This window comes from Ictidomys tridecemlineatus, chromosome 12, assembly GCF_052094955.1.
Source record: "Ictidomys tridecemlineatus isolate mIctTri1 chromosome 12, mIctTri1.hap1, whole genome shotgun sequence".
Lineage (NCBI taxonomy): Eukaryota > Metazoa > Chordata > Mammalia > Rodentia > Sciuridae > Ictidomys > Ictidomys tridecemlineatus.
The window spans coordinates 44,953,362-44,975,039 of NC_135488.1; the positions used below are offsets into that span (position 1 = coordinate 44,953,362).

Genomic DNA, 21,678 nt, shown 5'->3' on the forward strand with positions numbered 1-21,678 from the left:
CTCACGTTCTGTGACTCGGCGGATTTCTTGAGCAGGTATCATCACACTCGTTGCAAAATGATGACCATAGGTTTGATTTTTTTTTTTTTTTAAATAAAACTTCCGGAGCAAGGAAATCCTACGTTACTAAGTGTGTTCAGGTTTCATGATGTTTTCATGACGGAAGCATGAGTACTGGTGCTAGCTAAGAGAAACGTACCATTTCAGAAAGCGGAGTGTGTGAAACATGGCTAAATGTGGCTTTGTGACTTGACGTGTCTCGCTGCCTTGGATAAAGCCAATCCTCCCTGGGGAGGGCAGGCTGTGGGTCCGGCTCCTTACCTGGAGTTCCCAGGGCCAGAAATGTCTCCACATTCCTGTTTCTACAGGCCTAGCTGGAGATGGTTGCGGGAGATCAGCCAGGTGTCCCCGTGAGGTTGCTCTTTGCTCTCCTCCAGCTGTGTGCCAGGACGGAGTGGAGGGACAGGAATGTAGAGAACAGAAAAGAGACGAACAAGCACAAGAGGAGGGTGCTGTCTTGACTGTTTCTGCTGCTGTAACAAAATGCTCATGACTAGTGATTTATAAATGGTATAAGTTTATTTCTCACCATGCTGGGAGAAGTCCAAGGTCAAGAGGTCATCGGGTTCGGTGTCTGCTGAGGGCTCTGGTCTCTGCTCTGGGGTGGTGCCCTGAATCTGTGTCCTCACATGGCAGAAGGAGTGGAAGGTGGCACAGCCAAGGCCTGAGCTCGTGCCTGCCAGTTCTTTTGCAAGGCACAAGCATGCCTGGGGGTCACTTAGCCACTTCCCTAAAGTCCCCACCTCTTAACAGCACCTCAGTGGGGACTACTGAGTCTCAACGTCAGTTTGGGAGAGGACACATTCAAACCAGATCGGCACTAAGTTTGCTTTCCATCAAACCTTTGGAAACCACAGCTTTTCTCACTGCTGTGACTGAAGGGCCCAAGCAGAACCACCGTGAAGGAAGAGGAGTCTGTTTGGGAGCCCACAGTTTCAGAGGTCCCACTCCATAAGAGGCTGGCTACATTCCCCAGGACTCAGGCCAGGCCTGACATCACGGCAGAAGAGTGCGGCAGAGGGAAGCAGCTCACATGATGATCAGGCAGCAGAGAGAGAGGGGCCCCACTTGCCAGATAAAAAAAATATACACCCAAAGCCACGCCCCCCATGCCCTGCCTCCTCCAGCCACACCCCACCTGCCCTCAATCACCACTCAGTCCCATCAGGTGGTTAATTCACTGACTGGGTTAAGGCTCTCCTAACCCAACTATTTCTCCTCTGAACCTTCTTTTTTTAATTTTTTTTTTTTTAGCTGCAGATGGACACAATATCTTTTATATATTATTTATTTATTTATTTATTCTTATATGGCGCTGAGGATTGAACTCCGTGCTTCATGCACACGAGGCAAGCGCTCTACCACTGAGCTACAACCACAGCCCTGAACCTTCTTGTATGGTCTCACACATGAGCTTTTGGGGGACACCTCCCATCTAAGCCATAACGCCTGCTGTTTGATGTCAGTCCAGACTCCTAGGATAGCTCACAAAACCTGATTTGTTCCATGATACCAAGTGTTTCCCAAACTAGGATCTAGGGAAGCTCAGTATCTTTTATAAGCGATAATCATAGTTTTATGAAAACAAATGAGATTCTGTAGATAAACTAGGAAACACTAAGTAAAATAGAGCTAAAAGGCTCGTTTGCTGCAGGAGCCTCAGATCCTTAATTCGGTTCTTTCTCTGTCTGTGAGTCATCAAGCCAGAAATACAGAACTTGAGAGTTTCTGAAAAGGAAGCGTTGGGGGATGGAATAGCTTGTTGCAAGTGTCCTACAGAACACAAGCCCTAGTCCTGATAAGGCCATATTGATGAAATTCTAGCAATAATTGTGCTGCTAATCACATGCTGTGTTTTGGTATTCTACATGTTGAAGAGGGTTTGTAGGCTGGTCGAAAGCACAGTGTGCCTGTGTGTCTCATTGTCATTCATATATCATCTCCTAGGAGAAGATATGATGATCTCCTAGTGTCAAAAAATACACCAAAACTTCTAATCATGGGGGCTGGGGTTGTGGCTCAGTGGTAGAACACTCCCCTAGCACATGCGAGGCCCTGGGTTCGATCCTCAGCACCACGTAAAGAATAAATAAACAAAATAAATGTATTGCATACAACTAAAAAATAAATATTAAAAAAAATTAAAAAAAAAACAACAACAAAACTTCTAATCATGGACAATTCCAATACATAGATAAAAAGAGCAAAGAGTAACAAACTGTCAACTTCAAGACCCTTCAGCCTCTGCCCACCGGTTTCATTGACCCTCCACATCCTCTCCCCCTCTCCTGCCAACTGCATTATTTTCATTTCATCTCCAAATATTAAAGGATGCATTTCTAAAAGGTGTAAGAATCATCTTGAAAAGCGCAACCATAATACCATTAGCACACTAAAAATCATGAAATAATGGAAACCAATTTAAGCATTTCTTGTTAGGGAAAACTAAACCATGCAGCAGTACAAAATTTATTGAGCACTTACTGTGCACTAGGCATTGTGCTAAAAACCTTATTGGCTTTTTTTCCCCCTAATCCTCACAGATTACACCTGGCTGTAGGTACTTTAGTATATGTATGAGTCATTATCCCAATGTCATGGTTCAGCCAGTCCTCTGAGATCATGTCTAGTCTCCTTAGGCAAAAATGAGTTATCTCCCAGTTTCACTTCCCTCCTTTACCTTTCTCCAAGATGGCGCCAGAGCACATTAACAGGTCATGTACATATACACACACACATATATATTATTACACATACATATGTTAGACATGATGAAGGTGTTTATTAGTGGAGTGGCCTCATTCGGTTATGGAGGATGAGAAGCCCACAAGAGGCTGACTACGAGGAGCGGACCCTGGAATATGCTGGGAATGACTCAGTGCAAGTTCAAAAGCTCCCAGCCACAGAAACCCCTGGGTCACCCTGAGCCCGAGGCCAAAGGCTGCTGTTCTAACACTGGAGAGCCCGAGTCTTGATGACCAAGGCCAGGACCTGAAGCCTATATCCCAGCTCCCTGAGGGATGGGAAATGGCCTCTTCATTCTCCCGGGCCCCCAGGGGACTGAGTGGGGCCTGTTCACACGGAGGGCAGATCTCACCCACTTAGTCCACTGACTCATACGCCAGTATCTACAGACATTCTCAGGGATGTGCCCACAGTGGATGGTCCACTGGTGTGGATTAACCGGGTGGTAACTGCAGGCAGGTGGGGTGTGGCTGGAGGAGTGGGTCACCCGGGTGTGCCTTGGGGCCTCATACTTTGTCCCTGGTGAGTGGAACTCTCTCTCTGCTTCTCGACTGTCCTTTCCTGAGCTTCTTTCCTCCACCATCCCTCCCGCCATGAGGTCCTGTCTCATCCTAGGCCTAGGGCAACGGAGTTGGCTGACCACAAACTGAACCTGTGAAACTATGGGTCAACTTGAACTCTTCCTCTTCTAACTGACTGTTCTTGTCGGGTCTTTTGGTCACAGCCACACAAAAGCTGACCAAAACACGAGGTAATAGTTAATCCGGTCAAGTGAACACGTAAAACGAACCTTCGCAGTGCCCCATTTGAAACAAGGAAACTGATTCCTTATTCATCTTCCAGGAGAGCGGTTAAACCAACGTGCCGTGTCACTTATTGGCTACATGACTTTCTACAAAATCACTGCCAATCTCTCCCCCATTCTCTTCAAGTCTCCCCCCCCCCCGCATCCCTGTAAAATGAGTTCATTCTAATGGAGTCGTAAACTCATGTGTAAGAGCCTAACAAGGTGCTGATCTGTTGTGCACATGCTGTGTGGGAAGGGGACAGGGAAACCCAGATTTTCGTCTGACTTACTAGAATTATCCCAGTGTCATGGTTCAGCCAGTCCTCTGAGATCATGTCTAGTCTCCTTCGGCAAAAATGAGTTATCTCCCAGTTTCACTTCCCTCCTTTACCTTTCTCCAAGATGGCCCCAGAGCACATGGGGAAAAGGTCCACTGTGTGGGAGGACCATATGGCCATCCCTCATCCCTTAGTGTCTATGGGGTACTGACTCCAGGATCTCTGCCAACATCAGTAGCCAAGGATGTTCAAGTCTCTTACATAAAACCGTATCATATCTGCATAAAGCCTACATACCTCCTCCCGTGTAGTTTAAATCATCTCTAGATAACCTCTAACATCTACTAAAATGTCGGTGATCCTCAAATAATTATTAAACTGTATTGTTATTATTGTATTTTTATTGTTTCATCTAAATGTTTTCTATCTGGGATTGCTTTCATCTGCGGATTTGGATCGTAAGGCTGTGGAGGGAGACTGTGTAGCTCACGGTTCAAACCAAGGTACCCGTCAGAGTCGGAGCGGGAGCTAGCAAGAGTTGGATGAGGCATCGGGCATGAACTGGCCCTGTGCCCCGTGATCCCCGTGCCCATGGACTCCCTCCAGGCCCTTCTGGACTCAAAGGCCACTCCCTTGGCCTCATGGGTGCTGCTTGGTCTAGAGGCAGCTGTGGTCACTGTGTGTGTCTGGATATGGCTGGACCTCATTCCTGTCCCCCGCACCCCAATTTTTTCCTGCTTGTTCCTGTGGGCTCCGTGGGTCCCTGAGGTCTAGCTGTGTGTCCCCTGGGAATCCTGTCCCAAGGCCGGTGCTGTGGTCCTCCACTCCTGGACACTCATCTCTATAATCCAATGCCTTCTATTTTGCAGGACCCTTTGAGGCAGGCCCGTTTTCATTCTTGGGTCTTTGTCAAAAACAGTGGTGGCCCTGGATGCCCGGGGACAAGGACCACTGCAGTGTATCCTTCCTGAGGCCTCTCCAGCCCAGCACACAGGTGGGGCACAGGGGGGCTTTCTAAATGTGAACTAGCCCCCGCCCTGCTTGGCCATGATGCCCTTTGAAAGCACCACCTACAGGTGAACGGCCGCCTCCTGCTCCCGGCATCCTCACTGAGAGGAGAGGGTGGGAGTCAGAGATGCCTGCATTCACCATCAGGAAAGGAAGCCTCAACACAGTGCAGGTGAGAAGGTGGCTGCGGGGATGACACAGCGTTATCCTACACAGCATTCAGGAGGGAAGCTGAGCCCCACGGTAGCCAGGAAGTTCTCAGGTCTCTGTCCCTCTAGCTCTCCCCACCTGTGGCTGCTCAGCGCAGTTTCTCTGGGCTCATCTGCCTGAGCATCCCTGATCTGAAAATCTGAAATTCGAATCACCCCACAACCGTAAACTTTTTAAGCAGAGACCTGATGTCACAAGTGAAAAGTTCCACACCATGAAACCTTGTTTCATGCACAGAATTATTTAAAATATTGCAGAAAGTTAACTGCAGGCTACGGGCGTAAGTTTTATCTGGAACCTAAATGAATTTCGTGTTTGGACTTGACTCCTATCCCCAAGAATTCTCATTATGTCTATGCAGGTATTCCAAAATCTGAACAAAAGATGGAATCCAAAACGCTTCTGCCCTTGAACCTCCAGATAAGGGGTATCCAACCTGAATTTGCATCTCGGACTGGCTTTGTGGGGTCTTACTATTAGTGTGTTGTGTTTTTAAACCCAAGTGGGTAGAACAATCTTCAGATTCTATTTGCACTTGTCTACTTTTGTTCTCCAGCAAGACTCACAGACAGATGCTCTTCATAGAGCATTTTCCAGCTTCTCTCTGCTGGGGAATTCCAGCTGGTCATTAGCAAGGTAGTCACGTGACCAAACGAAAGGCAGCCTGCTGTCCTTCTGAAAGATGTGTCAAACATGTATTTTGTTTGGGGATGTTTTAGTGAAATTCATTTCATGGTGGGGATAAGTATCGGGAAATAATTCCATGCAGAGTGATGGGAGCAAGCAGCTGTTTGAATATTTTTTTTAAATCAAAGAATATTTTAAACTGTGTGAAAAGATGAAGATTGTCTCCCTCCAAAAGCAGCTAATACTATCATTTAAAAACTGCTTTAAAAATGATTCCTCCATGCCTGTAAAAACCTTTAAAATAATATTTACACCAATCCAAAGCAATTGCTTTAGTGTGTCTTTTTCCATTCTTTTGGAAAATTATTTAGCAAATTAGGGTAGGATTGATGATTTGGCAAATTATTGAGATTTGGAAAAGGGCCTAACGGCCTGCCTCACTTCTTAAATTTCTACGAATCCTCTGCAGGAAAGGAAACCACTATTCATTTTGTTTTTGCTTGGTTTTCTACCAGACTTCCAGAAAAATCCCATTTTGAATGTAACAAAAGAGTTCAGATGTGTTATTCTACGCATTATAATTAATAAGCATTCTGTGACAAACGAAGGCCGTTCCTTTTCATTCCACACATTCTCGGAGGTCCTCAGCAGATAATGATGTTTGTCACACCACATGTGGCCAGCTTTCCACGTGACCTGGACAGAAATGGGGAGAGGAATACTGGGTTGGAGAAAACCACCTCTACAGAAATGGGCTATTTCCACAGTGCTCCAAATTATGGGTTTCAGATCCCAAACTGGCAGAAAGCTGAGCTGTCCCAGCTACCCAGGAGGCTGAGGCAGGAGGATCGCTTGAGATCAGATATTGGAGACCAGCCTGGACAACATGGAGAGACCCCTATCTCAAAACAACAAAAACCACACAAACAGGAAAAAAAAAAAAAAAGAAAATTAAGAAAGAAAGACAAGATGTGCTTTATGTGAAGTTAGATTTTCCCATTATTTACCTTCTCACAAATGCAGTGTTTCTATGCATTTCAACTGAGGCAGGACACAGATACTCAGAAGGTCAATGCAGACCAAGGAGAATTGTAAGACAAGGGGCAGCGATGTGGAATCTTTCCAGTGAGGTTGTTTTGCTCTGTGGTCATTTTTGAAAGGCTGTACATCCTGCTGGTTTACAGCCCAATATCGTGGGCAGTTTCTTCCAGGCTAAGATGGAACACACCGTTGTCTGATCTCTGTAATGGTCTGTCGGTACTCACACCAGCTCCTCTGTGCATTCCTGACCCGATGCATTACACACCCTCATTAGCTTCATTTAAAAATGCATCCATTGTCTGAAGACACCTGGGTACATCCACAGAAAGTGAATAATTGCAAGAATGAATAAAATCAAGCACCCTATATCATCAGGGATGGTCTTGTGAAAAGATAAGGCACAGCTGGTACCCTCTGAGAAGGTGAATTGAGACTAATTGGATAATCTAGAAACCAATTAGACTGAAGTAGGCAAAAGAAGTCACTGTGGAGCTAAAAGAGATGTATTCTCCTGGAGAGGGAGAAAAAGCTTCGGGTTGCATAAAATGCAACAAAAGGAATTGAAATTCTATTTTATATAAATTTAGATTTATTTTCCTTGCAATAGTATTCGATATTAATGATACTGAGCCTGGAAACTGGACTTTTCTGGTACAAGACAGTCATATGCACGACTCAGACTGTCTGGTTAATGAATGCTGCAAAATGAAATATTTGTTATGTCAGTTGCAATTCCATGAAAGTGCAAATGGGTTTTATACCTAATTTTACTTAGCAGTCTCTGTGGCTATATGCTCGACTCAAAGGAAAGGCAGAATCATGCTGCTAGAAGAGTCACATGCAGAAGTAAATGTCCTTTGCACTTTTAGCACATTAGGAAGTCATAAGTTGTGAATAAATCTTCTAAGAGTGTCATTGTATGGGCAGGTGACTGCTCAGGGTCTAAATCCTTAAGATGACTGGTCAAATTAAGGACACCAGCTGGCACCTGTAGTAGATAAAATTAACAGGCCCTCTGGGTGGAGGGGGGGGGTCCAACCTCATGGCCTGGACTCATTCTTGAATCCTCTAACCAAAGGACTCAATGGTTCTGTGCCAAGATGAGTGATATTTGCATTTCACAGTGTCTAACGTTCAATGCAGTCAACAGCAAGCGACCACTGGTCAGTCCGAGGGTCAAGGTGCTGCTGTTGTGTTTCCACGGTCGTTCCGGTGCCTGGAACAGGTGGGTGCTCAGTACGTGTGCAGCCATCACAGGACCAGCAGTAGTGTAAAAGGACCTCAAGCGACGTGACACTTGCTCTCGCCTTGGGTATTTCCAGTCTCTGGGGACACGCGTGGGCATCTTGGGATGTTTCCTGGGTGGAAGGGATCTGGGAAGGAACAGCATGAGCGGTGGGGAGGAGCCATGCCCTGGGCTTCCGGGGACCCCTGAGCAGGACCGGCCCACCCCACTGCAGAAGGCCCAGGATTTGAGCACTCAGGACAAAGCACATCCCAGGAAGGGATCTGTCACCTCTGCTAGAGGAAGAGGCTAACCCGGAGAGAGCAGCCTTCGGGGACTTTCCTCTGCTCCTTTTCCCTCCTTCCTGTTCTTCAGTGCCATTCAACCTGCTTCCTGCCCACACAGCTGGCCTCCCACCCTCTGGGCCTCTCTCTGGGATTCTCTCCAGAGGCAGGAAGCTCCTGGCCTCGGAGAGAGTGATACAGGGTCAACTGTCCCCTACTGGATGGCTCTTAAAAGCAGCCAGCCCTGAATCAGGAAACCCAGCTGAGAAGATCAATCAGGGGGCAGTGGCCCCAGTCACCTGCTGATTGTGAGTCACCCCCAATCCAGCCCACCCAGGCCTGCCTGAGAATTCTCCAAGCTTCAGGACCCGGTCAGCGCTTGCCACAGCTCCCAGAGAGGAATCCGATGCCATCCTGGGTCGGCGCCAGGGCCCTGGCCCAATTTCAGGGCTCAGGTTTTTCCTTGACAAGTGTCGTGGGGTCCCTGCCCTGGAACTGCCCTGGGACCTCAGCCCTGGAGAGTGCTGTCCCTGGAGACCTCTGGTGGACCCGGTGACTGCTAGGGCCGGCTCTGGGAGGCAGTTGGCAGATTTTTTTTGTCTGTGGACTGAGTCTCTGTCCTACTTCTAGAAATGGTTCTTGCATAAATGTGCTTTTGGGGTCAGACTTTTTTTTAAAAAAAAAGCAGTAAAATATGAATTCATGTTATGTGCATGGGTGAATGTCACAGTGAATCTCACTATTAGGCATTATTATGTATCAATAAAAGTTTTCAAACAATGAAAAAAAAAGGGTGAAATGCACACGACATAAAACTCACTGTCATCATTTTCAGCTGTACGCTTCAGGGCCATTACGCCTTCACCTTACTGTGCCACTGTCCTTACTACCCATCTCTGGGACTCTTCATCATTCCACAACTGAACCTCTGCATTCACAAACACATTTCCCCAGTTCCCTGTCCCACTAGTCCCCAACCACCATCTATTTTCTGTCTCTATGCATTTTACTATGGTAAGTACTTTGTGTAAATGGAGCCATTCTTTTGGGTCTTGCACAATATTTTCAAAATTCATCTACATTGTAGCATGTCTCAGAATTTCATTATTTTTCAAAGCTGAATACTATTCCATGGCATATGTATACTACCTTTTATTTATTCATTCATCTGTTGGAAGACACTTGGTTGCTTCCTCTTGTTTGCTACTATGATTGAGGCTGCTATGAACATTGTTGCACATATTTAGCATTCAGTCCTTGTTTTCAATTATTTTGGGTATAGGTTCAGAAGTGGAATTTGCTGGATCATTTGGTAAGTCTCTATTTAATTTTTGAGGAATGGCCATACTAATTGCCATAGCAACTGCACCATTATATATATATTCCCATGTGCAACGAACAAGCATTCCAATTTCTTCACATCCTCACCAGAACTTCTAATTTTCTACTTTTCTAAACAATAACAAAAACATTCCAATAGATATGATTTTTTTAAAGTTGTTCTTTTTAGATATACATGACAGTAGAGTGTATTTTGACATATTATACATACATGGAGTATAACTTTCCATTCTTGTGGTGGTACATAATGTGAAGTTACTCTGGTTGAGTATACAAATACAAGGATAGGAAAGTTATGTCCCATTCATTCTACTGTCTTTCCTATTCCTATCCACCCCGGCTTCTCATTCCCCTTTGTGAACTCCAGTGAACGTCTTCCCTCCCCCTACCCCTTATTGTGTGTGAGCATCTGCATATCAGAGAGAAATACGGCCTTTGGATTTTGGGAATTGGTTTATTTCATTTAGTATAGTCTCTAGTTCTATCCATTTACCTGCAAATGCCATAATTTCATTTTTCTTTAATGCTGAATAATATTCCATTGTGTATATGTACCACATTTTCTTTACCCATTCATCTGTTGAAGGGCACCTAGGTTGGTTCCATAGCTTAGCTATTGTGAATTGAGCTGCTATAAACATTGATGTGGCTGCCTCACTGTACTATGCTGATTTTAGGGCCTTTGGGTATATGTTGAGAAGTGGGATAACTGGGTCAAATGGTGGTTCCATTCCAAGCTTTCTGAGGAATCTCCATACTGCTTTCCATAATGGTTGCATCAATTTGTAGTCCCACCAGCAATTTATGAATATACCTTTTTCCCCACATCCGCACCAACATTTATCGTTACTTATATTCTTGATAATTGCCATTCTGATTGGAGATGAGCTCTCAGTGTGGTTTTAATTTGTGTTTCTTTAATTGTGAGACATGTTGACATTTTTTTATGTATTTGTTGACCATCTGTATTTCTTCTTCTGTGAAGCGTCTGTTCAGTTCCTTTGCCCATGTATTGATTGGGTTACTTGTGTTTTGGGTGTTGAGTTTTCCAGGTTCTTTCTATGTCCTGGATATTAATGCTCTGTCTGAGCTGAATGTGGCAAAGATTTTCTCCTGTTCTCTGGGCTTTCTCTTTACATTCTTGTTTCCTTTTCTGCGAAGAAGCTTTTTAGTTTGATGCCATCCCATTTATTGATTCTTGATTTCATTTCTTGGGCTTTAGGAGTCTTACTGAGGAATTGGGTTCCCAAACTGACATGATGAAGAGTTGCTTAGGGCTTGGCTAAAAGCTGAGGCTGGCTTTGAACCTGTGATCCTACATCAGCCTCCCGAGATGCTGGGCTGACAGGGGTGTGCCACCACGCCCGGCCAGATATGGTTTTGATTTACACCTCCTTCATGTTAAACGATAATGAGCGTCTTGTCCTGTACTCCAGAGGCATTCGTGTATCTATGTCTATTCAAGTCCTTTGCTGGTGTTTGAATTGGGCTGTTTTTCTGCTGTTGAGTTGTCAAATACGTTTTTCATCTAGATTGAGAAATCCTGACGGGGAGACTTTTAATCAGTCAGCAGCCACTGTAACGCCCCCTGCATGACTGAATTCTCACTATGCCACATGCCTTACAAGTGAGTATCATTTGAAGGGTGGGGGTGGGGGGTGTTGGCGGGCCTCTGCTGAAAGTCACCTCCGGAGGCTGGGGGATTGCAGGTTCCAGGCCAGCTGGGGCAACTTGGCCAGCCCTGCTTCAAATTAAAACAAATAAATGAAATAAAAAGAGCTGAGGGTGTAGCTCAGTGGTCGACTGTTACCGCAGCTTGCCTGAGGGAGACCCTGGGTTCCATTCCCAATACACCAAAAACTACCCAAAACAAAACCAAACAAAACCGAACCCCAACCAAACAAAACACACTCGAATCTGAAGATCCAGCCGCCACGAAAAGGAAGAGAGGCTCTGCGAGAGTAAGCAGCTCAGTGAACAAGAACTGGGCTGGCTGCAGGTGGGGGTCACTGGGCAGCGGCCCTCCCCCCCTGGTGGGCAGCGGCCCTCCTCCCCTGGTGGGCAGCGGCCCTCCTCCCCTGGTGGGCAGCGGCTTTCCTCCCCTGGTGGGCAGCGGCTCTCCCCTGGTGCTGCACACTGGACTCGCCTCGGGCTCCCCTCCCTGGGTCTGAGCTTCGGGGCCAGGGCTTCTCAGCAGTAGAATGCACAGGGGACCCGCTTGGGGGCTTGAGCCGGGCCTTCCTCCCTGCCATCCCCTGCCCAGGCCCAAGTACACCCACCCTCCTGGGGGAGGGGATGTTTAGGTGACAGTATTCTTTTAAAGTACTCCCCGGCGCCCCCGCGGTTGAGGACCCTGGCTAACCGCACCCCTCGGCCCAATGGGAAAGGTCCACATCGGTTTGGGTTTGCTGCTTCCCGATCTGGTTGCCACCGAGGTGTCCAGGGCACCGGGTGCTGGCACTGTGCCTTTCAGTCCCACGATCCAGGGGGAGGCGACCCTGACCCGCGCCGCGGGCTGCGCGCGGGCCTGGCGGGTCGGCTCGGGGGTCTCTGCCCCTGCGCTCCCCGCGCCCTCACCCCGCGCCCCCCGCGCCCCCCCCGCGCCCCCCGCGCCCCGCGCGCCCCCCGCGCCCCCCGCGCCCCCCCCGCGCCCCCCGCGCCCCCCGCGACCTCGCGCCCCCCGCGCCCCCCGCGCCCCCCGCGACCTCGCGCCCCCCGCGCCCCCCGCGCCCCCCGCGCCCCGCGCGCCCCCCGCGCCCCCCGCGCCCCCCCCGCGCCCCCCGCGCCCCCCGCGCGCCCAGCTCTAAAGTAAACACCCAGGAGCGGCGGCGGCGAGACGGGTGCAGCTTGGCCCGCGACGCGCCGCAGCCCGCTCCCCGCTCCCCGCTGCCCGCCCGGGCGCTGCGGCCGCCGCAGCCATGGCCGAGGGTGTGCCGCCCTCCCCCGCCGGCAGCCGGGGCCTGCACAGCGGCATCATCCAGTGGTGAGCGGCGGAGCGACGGGGGGCGCTGGGCGGAGAGAGTGGAAGAGGGGGCGCGGGGAAGGGGGAACCAGCGCCGGCAGCGGCTGCCCCCGGACATCGGATCAAGGCCAAGTACCTGGAGGGACCGTCTGAGCTCCAGACCAGGTCTAGAGGACGCCCGGACAGACGGACGGACACACACACACACACACACACACACACACACACACACACACGAGGGGTTTTCACCAGGGGGGGGTCACACTTCCCCGGGAAGCAATCCGAGACCGGCCCCCACCGGGGGGCTTGTTGGTTGGACCTCGACCCCCACCGGGGGGCTTGTTGGTTGGACCTGGACCTGGACATCTGAAAGCACGTGGGCGTGGGTCCCTGCAGGAAACGGTTCTCTGCTCAGGGGATCCAGAATAGGATGTTTTCTCTTACAGCGAAGTTGAGTTTTAGCCTGAACAATGCATTCCACTTGGTTGGTGAAATTCACTTCTGGCTATTTAAATAGAGTCAGGGGGAAAAAAAAACTGGAAAGAAAAATACCCTTAGCCCTTGGGACCGAGGAATTCATGGGTTTGCAGCTCTTCATATCAATAGGAAAATAACTGAAACCAGTCCTGGGACCTTGGTTTTATAAGGTGAACAATTATTATACACCAGTGTATATTTTTCTTTCTTGTTAAGTTTCAAAAAGAGTCTTTCTCAGGGAAGAAGTCTTTCTGAAAAAAAGTCCTGCAAGTGAAATAGAAAAATGAAGGGTGTGTTTGTGATTATAACCCTCAAAGACCTAAAGGGTTACACAACTTTCCAAAAGAAAAATTGTGTTGTGTCTTATCTTGTATGAGAGGGGGCAAAACATCAAATGAAGAAATACTGAACTCACAAATTTCTCTGAGTTACATACCATCCCTGGATTGCTGTTACAGTCATAGACCTGGAGCCTTTGAGCATTGGGCCTTAAAGAACTCTCAAAGAATGCCTTTCCCAGCTATTCCAGGTCACCACTAAGAAAATTAGAGTCTGGGGACTTTGAATGATGCCCTGGACATTGGAAAGAATGATTAGAGATTCCAAGGTACTTGGACACCCTCGGTAGTTTGTGAAATGACAAGGCCCGTGTTCTAAATCTTTAGAGTAGTAACCTAAAGCCCATTGATTCAAGTCTGATGCCATTGATTCCTAACCCTACAGGCCTCTGACTCACAGGGTCATCTTCAAGATTGGAGGGAAGGGCAGTGGAAGTGAGGAGGGACTTGATTTTGCCATGGAGGTGGCTTTGGACGTCTCTTCTGTGAGGTGGCATGTTTTACAGATCATGGACACTGGCACTCACAACTCAGCCCTAAACCTGTAACCCAGAGTCTGGGTATCTTCAGGAGGTACCCAGAGGAACAGCAGAGGGCGAGGGCAGGCCACCATCAGCGCACAGGAGAGTACACATGTCACCGTGTACTCAGGCTTCTGACTGAGAGAGCAGGTAGGGGCCTGGCTGGTGTCCTCTGGACAAAAGTGCTCCATTTTCAGCGTCACTCCATTGTTTTGTTAGGACCCCGCCTGTCTTAGACACATTCATATCATTGTCATTGGGTACATGATAAATTCTCCCGGGGGAGAGGTCGAGGAAGCTGGTTAGTCCCAAGAAACAGAAATGATAGAAGCCTTCTCGTTCATGGACAGGAAGGACTGCAGCAATGGGGAGAGAAGCAGTCAGACCTCGGAGGAGCACAGAGAAATAGAAAATAGTAATACAGACACAGACCTCGTCCATCTGACCGAGAGGGACCTGTGGTTTCCAACCTTAGATGAAACCCTAAAGATTGTCTAATTCCTGTGCATGCTGAGCCCTGGTTATTTAGCCCTAAAAACTAAGTAACATCTCCTGCTTTCTAAATATGGCTTTTTCCTATTTTTGTAGACTGTTAAAAAAAATGCAAATTTATTTAAAAAGCTACAGAACTGATGGTGTCTCTTGATGAGACAGAACCAAAAGGTGCTATAATTCCAAAAGGTAAGATGGCGAAACCGCCAGCCCACTAGGTGTGTGTGCTCTGCAGTCAGCCATCATTGTCTATCACTAGATACAAGAGCATCATGAATGTTCTCAAGATCTTAGCAACCCACCTTGTCTTACTCAGGGACCTGAGAAATCATGATTCTCGGCAAAGCTAGCAGTTTAGTGATCAGATCCAGTTAAAACTTGGACAGGTTTGATGATTATCACCAAAGATTTTTTGGTGGCAAGTTTAAAACCCTTAACCATTGACGCTGTGCCTGACCCTCCCCGCTCAGCCTCTCCTCAGAGACACTCACAGTGGAGGTCAGACTCACCTGCAGCAGGTCTCCAGGTACTGGGCCACCTCCATTGTTCTCCTTCTGGCTCCCGTTCTGCATTTTGGTGGGAGACATCAAATGATATGGCGAAAGCTTCTATGTGTCAGCCGGGGTGAGGCACGGCAGCTACTTGTCTTGAATCACAAAACTAATAGGTATCACAGAGTCAGAACTTAAACCTAGGTTCTAGAGGTTTAAAGTCCTGAATAGTCCTGATTATGGTTTCTTCTAAGTGTGGAGATGACAGCGGAAGCAAGCACTGTTTGGAGGGAAGTCAAAGCAGGACCCTGAGCCAGCGGTACAGACTTCTAATCCCAGTGACTCAGGAGGCTAAGGCAGGAGGATGGCAAGTTCAAAGCTGGCCTGGGCAACTCAAGAGGACCCTGTCTTAAAATAGAAATAAAAAGGGGGTTGCTGTGGATGTAGTTCAGTGGTGGAGCACTTGCCTAGCATGTACCAAAAAAAAGGTATGATCCTGATCAGGACAGACTTTTGAACCCTGCATTCTTGTCGGTGATGGATGTTGACCGCTGGCCAAGGCCAGGCTTTGATATTTGGCTGAGAACATTGGGGAAATGGCCATGGTCAGAAGTGGGGTGATTCTCTGGGAGCAGCCAGGATCAACGCAGCAGCACAGGCTGAGATCCGGAGGGGGCCCTTTCTTTATTTGGGTACACAGAAAGCGCTCTTGGTCACAGGCCTTTATTATTATCATTCTTAACACAGGTTAAGTCTCTCCTATCTGAAATCCTTGGGACCAGAAGTTTTGGATTTCTGATTTCTTTTTTGTATTTTGAAATATTTGCATATACATAGTGGAATATCTTGAGGATAGGGCCCAAAATTATTTTATGTTTTATATACATCTTATACATATAACCTGAAAGTAATTTTATATTCTCTCCTCTCTCTCTCTCTCTATATATATATATCTCTATATATCTATATCTATATCTATATCTATATCTATATCTATATCTATATCTATATCTATATCTATATCTATATCTATATCTATATCTATATGCAGGGTTCAAAAGTTTGTCCTGTTCAGGGTCATGCCTTTTATTTTTTTTTGGTACAAGCTAGGCAAGTGCTCTACCACTGAACTACAACCACAGCAACCCCCTTTTTATTTCTATTTTAAGACAGGGTCCCCCTGAGTTGCTCAGGCCAGCTTTGAACTTGCCATCCTCCTGATACATATATATATATATATATATATAATATATATATAATATATATATATATATATAATTTATCTATCTATTTATTTATTTAATTATTTTGTGGTACTGGGGATTGAACCCAGGGCCTTGTGCATGCTAGGCAGGCACTATACCAACTGAGCTATATCCTCAACCCCTATACTATATATTTTTTAAAAGAAAATGTGTATCTTTCCATTTTTTATTGGTACATTATAATTGTAAATAATTAATAATGGTGGGCTTTGTTACATATTCATATATGCACATGCTTTAACAATATAATTTGGTAAATATCATTCTCTAACATTTCCCCTTATTTTTAGTGTGTGTCTGTGTGTGTGTGTGTGTGTGTGTGTACATTGTGTATATTTTTTTGTACGGGAAGTGAATCCAGGGGTGTTTAACCACTGAGCCATATCCCCAGCCCTTTTTTGTATTTTATTTAGACACAGGGTCTCACTGAGTTACTTAGGGCCTCACTAAGTTGCTGAGGCTGGCTTTGAAACTCTTGATCCTCCTGCCTCAGCCTCCTGAGCTGCTGGGATTACAAACATGCTCCACCATACCCTGCTTATGCTGTATTTTTGATAGTTTTGTGCAGGGAACAATATTTCACAGTGTGGAATTTTTCTCTTGTAGTGTCATGTCAGTGCTTAAAAATTTTGGAGTTTGGAGAATTTGGGATTTGGGATTTTCATATTAGGGATGCTCACTGGTGATATTCACTTGGCCTTATTGTCCATGTAGCTAACAGACAGAGTCAGTCATTTTGAAACAGAAGGATGGAAGTTCACAGGGATCTCAAACAAATGAGTGTCTGTGACAAGGAAGAACAGTTAGCAACATTTTAAATAGGAGTTCATTTTAAGGAGTTCGTATTTTGTGCCATTCTTTTTAAGGACACTGTTCCCCGACTGAATCTGTAGTAACTATGCATAAAGAGGTGTGAGTTTGAATTTGATGTATGTCATGTTTTGCTGCAGCTCCCCTAACTTAGCCAATATTTTTCTATGATTTTTCAGATATAGAGTTTTTTGTATGTCAACAAGTGATGTCTTTACAAAAGAAATTCGGCTGGGCGTGGTGGCATGTACCTGTAGCTGCAGCCACTTGGGAGGCTGAGGCAGGAAGATGACTTGACTAGGAATTCAGGGCGAGTCTGAGCAACACAGTGACAGCCTGTCTCTTGAATTAAAAAAAAAAAAAAGGAAAAAGAAAAAAAAAAAGAAATATAAATGCCACCTAGAAGCATGAGTTTTTCACTCCCCCACCTTGAGCCAAATAAATGAAGCAGTAGTTGCCATAATTAACATTGTGTGTCTGAAGGGCCAGATTCCCATGCTGAGGTTGTGGGAGTCTTCAGAAAAGCTACCTCTTGGGGAGCTGTACTGAGCTGGGTAGCATCTACCCCATGTCTACCTGGGATCTCAAAATGTCGCCTTGTTTTGAACGAGGGTCTTGACAGATGAAATGAGTTAAGCTGAGGTTGTACTGGATTAGGATGGTCCCTGAATCCAGTCCCTGGTAGCCTTATAAGAAAACCACACAGAGCCCCAGGCATGCAGGGAGAAGGCCACATCTACAAGCCAAGAGCACCAAGGTTTCCAGCCGTCACCAGAGCCAGGAAGGAAGCAGGGGGGAGTGTGCCTCCCTCTGGAAGGAACCCACCCTGTAACCCCGACAGGGGCTCCTGCTTTCAGGACTGTGGTAGTTTGTTACCACGGGAGACCCAAAGGGGGGGGCCAGAGATTCCCCGTCTCTTATGTGTGGATTTCTTTTTTCTTTTTCTTTCTTTCTTTCTTTCTTTCTTTCTTTCTTTCTTTCTTTCTTTCTTTCTTTCTTTCTTTCTTTCTTTCTTTCTTTTTCTTTTCTTTTCTTTTTCTTTGAGAAGCTGATGGGGTTACAATTGTGACTGTTCTTTAGTTTCTTCAGGAAAGTAAGTCTGGGCCTTCATTGCCTCATCCCAGAGAATAAGCTGTGCTTCATCCGTGAGAAAGGAGAGAATGTGTTTGCCTATAAATTTCCAGCTTTAAAAATTCCTGTGAATGCCCTGCTTTGTGCAAAGGCATCCCTGTCTCCACAGAGGACATTGTTACCAAAACCTGCAGATATTCAGCTTCCTTAGAAAACGCAGAGCACTTGCCCTGAGTCTGCACACCTCCTCCTGTGCACTTTAAACCATCTCTTGGTGACTGACAGAAGCTAAAACAACATCAACATTATGGACATCGTGATACTGCATTTGTTTACGGAATAGTGAAAAGAAAAAAAAAAGGTCACATATGTTCAGGACAGATCTGATTTTCTTTTCTAAATATTTTTGACTGGAGGCTGGTGGAATCCATGGGGGCAGGAAGCCACAGATAAGGAGGCTGAGTATTTCTTTAAAGGAAGGAAGAGAAATCTGACCTTCAGTTGGCAAGCAGAACAGGGGAAGGTTGTCATGTTGTGACTGACATCACTGTGGACACTTTCTGACCCCGGGTCACCTGTGCTGATGGTCCCCACACGGTCACATGCCACTGGTGGATCCGGTACTTGGTTGTTGTGGTCTGTGAACCTCAGGCAGAGTCCTTAGTGACCAGGAAATCCATGCCCAATCCAGGGCCAGAACATTTGGGCACAGGCAGAGGTCACAGGTTCTGCAGGTCACATCTAAATGCTGCTTTTGCTCTGCGCCCAACAGGAAATTAAAAGAGAGCGAAAATCTACTGCCTCTCTGTTCCTGCCTTACGGGTTTACACCTCATTACAACTCAAAGAGTCAGATACAGTGTCCCTCCCTGAGTTGCAGGGGTCAGGGACCAGGTGAGCCATTGCTACGGAGGGAGAGGGGAGAAGGCAGGTAACTCCGAAGTGATATGCATCTTGCTGTCCTGTCCAGGCGGATGACCTCTGTCTGCCGTGACCTCTGAGTGCTGTTACCGCTGCCTGCTGAGCCCAGTAACGTGGGCTTGCTTTTAGCATGCCAACCCACCCAGAACCAAACAAACGCAAAAGCCCAGCCACAACTAAAAGCCCATAATTCATATTCTTAGCCCAGGCTCGCAGGCAAAGGTAGACTGGACGGGAGCCTTTCAGGAGTTCAATAACCCACAGGCTTCATTTAGCTGGATCCCACCATGCGTCTGTCTGATCATCGGCTCTATCAGAATGCTCTGTTCTAGAAAAATAGGTATTAATTTCCTCCTCTTTGTCCTGCTGTCTCCCCAGGTTGGTGGACAATTTCTGCATCTGTGAAGGGTACAGTGTGCCTCGCTGCCTCATGTATGAGATCTATGTGGAGACCTGTGGGCAGAGTGCCGAGAACCAAGTCAACCCAGCAATGTTTGGGAAGGTGAGTTAGGAAGAGCTAGCAAGACCGTCTTCTCTGAGAACACAAGCAAGTGACAGTCCAGGGTTGTTCACCAGCCCCCCAGACTCCCAGTGCTGAAGACTGAGTCCAGGGGATGCTCTGAGCTGCATCCCCAGCCCTTTTCATTTTTATTTTTTATTATTTTTTTAATATTTATTTTTTAGTTATAGAAGACACATACTTTTATTTTATTTATTCATTTTTACGTGGTGCTGAGGATCGAACCCAGGGCCTCCTCGCACGTGTGAGGCGAGCGCTCTACCGCTGAGCCACAACCCCAGCCCCCTTTATTTTTATTTTTGAGACAAGGTCTCACTAGATTATTCTGGCTGGTCTTGAACTTGTGATTCGTCTGCCTCTGCCTCGGGAATTGCTGAGGTTACAGGTGTGCGCCACCATGCCTGGCCAAGGAGGGAGCTGTTGGGTGATTTCATTTTGGTATGTGCTTACATACGCTCAGACAGTGGCAGTGCCACTAGGTAGTACAAACTTGTGGAGCACTGTCATGCGTGCAGCCTGTCAGTATCTAAGACGCCATCATGTGGTACATGACTACGCTGGAAAAATTTTTGGATTGTGTTTGGGGCTAGTGGGTATAGCTGGCTTCCTTCTAGGAAGCCCTCACTGGGCAGAGACATCAAGCTGCATCAGGGGACCGCACAGTTCTGTAAAGGGGAAAGGGTTCTCCCCCTGGACAGACATGGCCCACGTCAGATTTGCAGCTTGGCAGGCAGAACACATGCTGATGAAAATCTCTTCCTCTCCTTGCCCAGAGCCTTGGTGCAGTTTACAACCTACACATCCACTTTGGGTGGCCCTGTAGCTTGAGCTTAAATAATTTGAGTGAAAAGGAGCTTGCTGACTGGGTCACAGAGATGCCCAAATCATTTTCCTCCTTTCCTCCCTCCTACCCTTTTCTCTTTATTTCTTCCCCCTTTTTAGTGATCTTCAAGGGGACAGAATTGAATGGTTCGTGAAATACTTTCATCCCTAATGCATGCATGGCCTGATTTGTTAAAAAGAACTTGTCTAGAAAAGAAAACTAGATAAAAAAGACAAAAAAAAAAAAAAAACAAGAGAAAGATTAAAAGAAGAACTAGATACAGATAAAAGAACTAGATAAGTTATTTTTAACCATGTGGGAAACATCTGTGAACCCACTACCCAAAATGCACAGTATCAGCAGTTCCCCCCGCCCCCATCCTATCACCCTGGCTTTCCCACTGGTGGGAACCCCAACCCTAGTCATCATCATCTTGCCTTTATCAAAAAAAGTTTTAGGGGGCCAAAGGTGTAGCTTAGTGGGAGAGGGTGTGCTTGGCCTGGGGTTCAATTCCCGGCACCAAAGAAGTCAAGAGTTGTAGTACATTTATATGTATTAGTAAAAGCCTGTTTTTCATTATTGTCATTTAGCTTTTGTTAAAAGGAGTATTGTCTGAAATCTTTGGAAAAAAATTTTCATTTCTAAGTTTATTTGACTGTTGGGAAACATTTCGCAGTTTACACATCCTCTCTCCCATGGATCATGGATTTTCGTTTGGGCTTTTTCCAGATGTTGCCGTTGTGAACACTCATGTATCTGTGTCCTGGTGTGCATGTAAAGATTTTTTCTTGCACATGTGTGTGTGGGAGAGAACTAACAGAGTCACAGAGTGTTCAGCTGAGTGACATGAGGGCCCAAGGTGCTTGCTCCAAGTGGCTTCCCATCAGCAAAAAATCCCGTGGATTTTGTTTTTGAAATATTGAAATATGTAGATCCATTCTTCCAACTCAGGTCTTCATCCCTGAAACTTCTGGTCGCTGGAAGTTCTTGGGATAATCACAGGATATGGGGTGGAATCTTCTAACATGGCCACTGCTGAAGTATTTGAAATGACCATTCACATCTCCCTGTCTTCCCTCCCCGACTGTGAACATTCTGGGCTCCCAGACCTTCACCTCCCTGCCCACGCACTTCATCATGATTTCAACTTCTTGATGCTCCTCTTAAAAATGGCCCCAAGGGTAAGAGCAGAGCCCAGGTGTGCTTGGAAGACAGCAGCACTAACTCTTTCCTTTTGGAGCCGGGAGCTTCTCTTGGCCTTTGTCCTTTGTGTGTTTCGCTTTAAGCTTGTGGTCAAGGAAAATAACTCAAGTATTTTTTTTTTTCACATGAATTGAAATGAAACTAGGCCTCCCCAAACTGCTTTGTAAACTGTGAAATAC

At 46.6% G+C, this 21,678-nt stretch overlaps 1 protein-coding gene and 1 long non-coding RNA gene across 4 annotated transcripts in view; one reads left to right on the plus strand and one right to left on the minus strand.

Annotated features, from left to right (window-relative positions):
- Window positions 1-10,040: 10,040 nt before the first annotated feature.
- Window positions 10,041-12,760, minus strand: LOC144369302 (uncharacterized). Its single transcript, XR_013428813.1, has 2 exons — window positions 12,705-12,760; window positions 10,041-11,347 (listed from the first exon to the last, which is right to left on the minus strand). It is a non-coding gene; the product is annotated as an uncharacterized LOC144369302 (long non-coding RNA).
- The window catches only part of Rfx8 (regulatory factor X8), a 71,517-nt gene continuing 62,234 nt past the window's right edge, over window positions 12,396-21,678 (plus strand). Inside the window, exons 1-2 of one of the 3 annotated variants that reach the window (XM_078028809.1) lie at window positions 12,396-12,589; window positions 19,332-19,455. In XM_078028809.1, coding sequence (XP_077884935.1) covers window positions 12,525-12,589; window positions 19,332-19,455 — 189 coding nt within the window. In that variant the 5' untranslated portion in view covers window positions 12,396-12,524. Of the gene's footprint in view, window positions 12,590-18,885; window positions 18,927-19,331; window positions 19,456-21,678 lie in introns of those variants that run through there. The other 2 variants (XM_078028811.1, XM_078028810.1) reach the window with 2 other exon arrangements.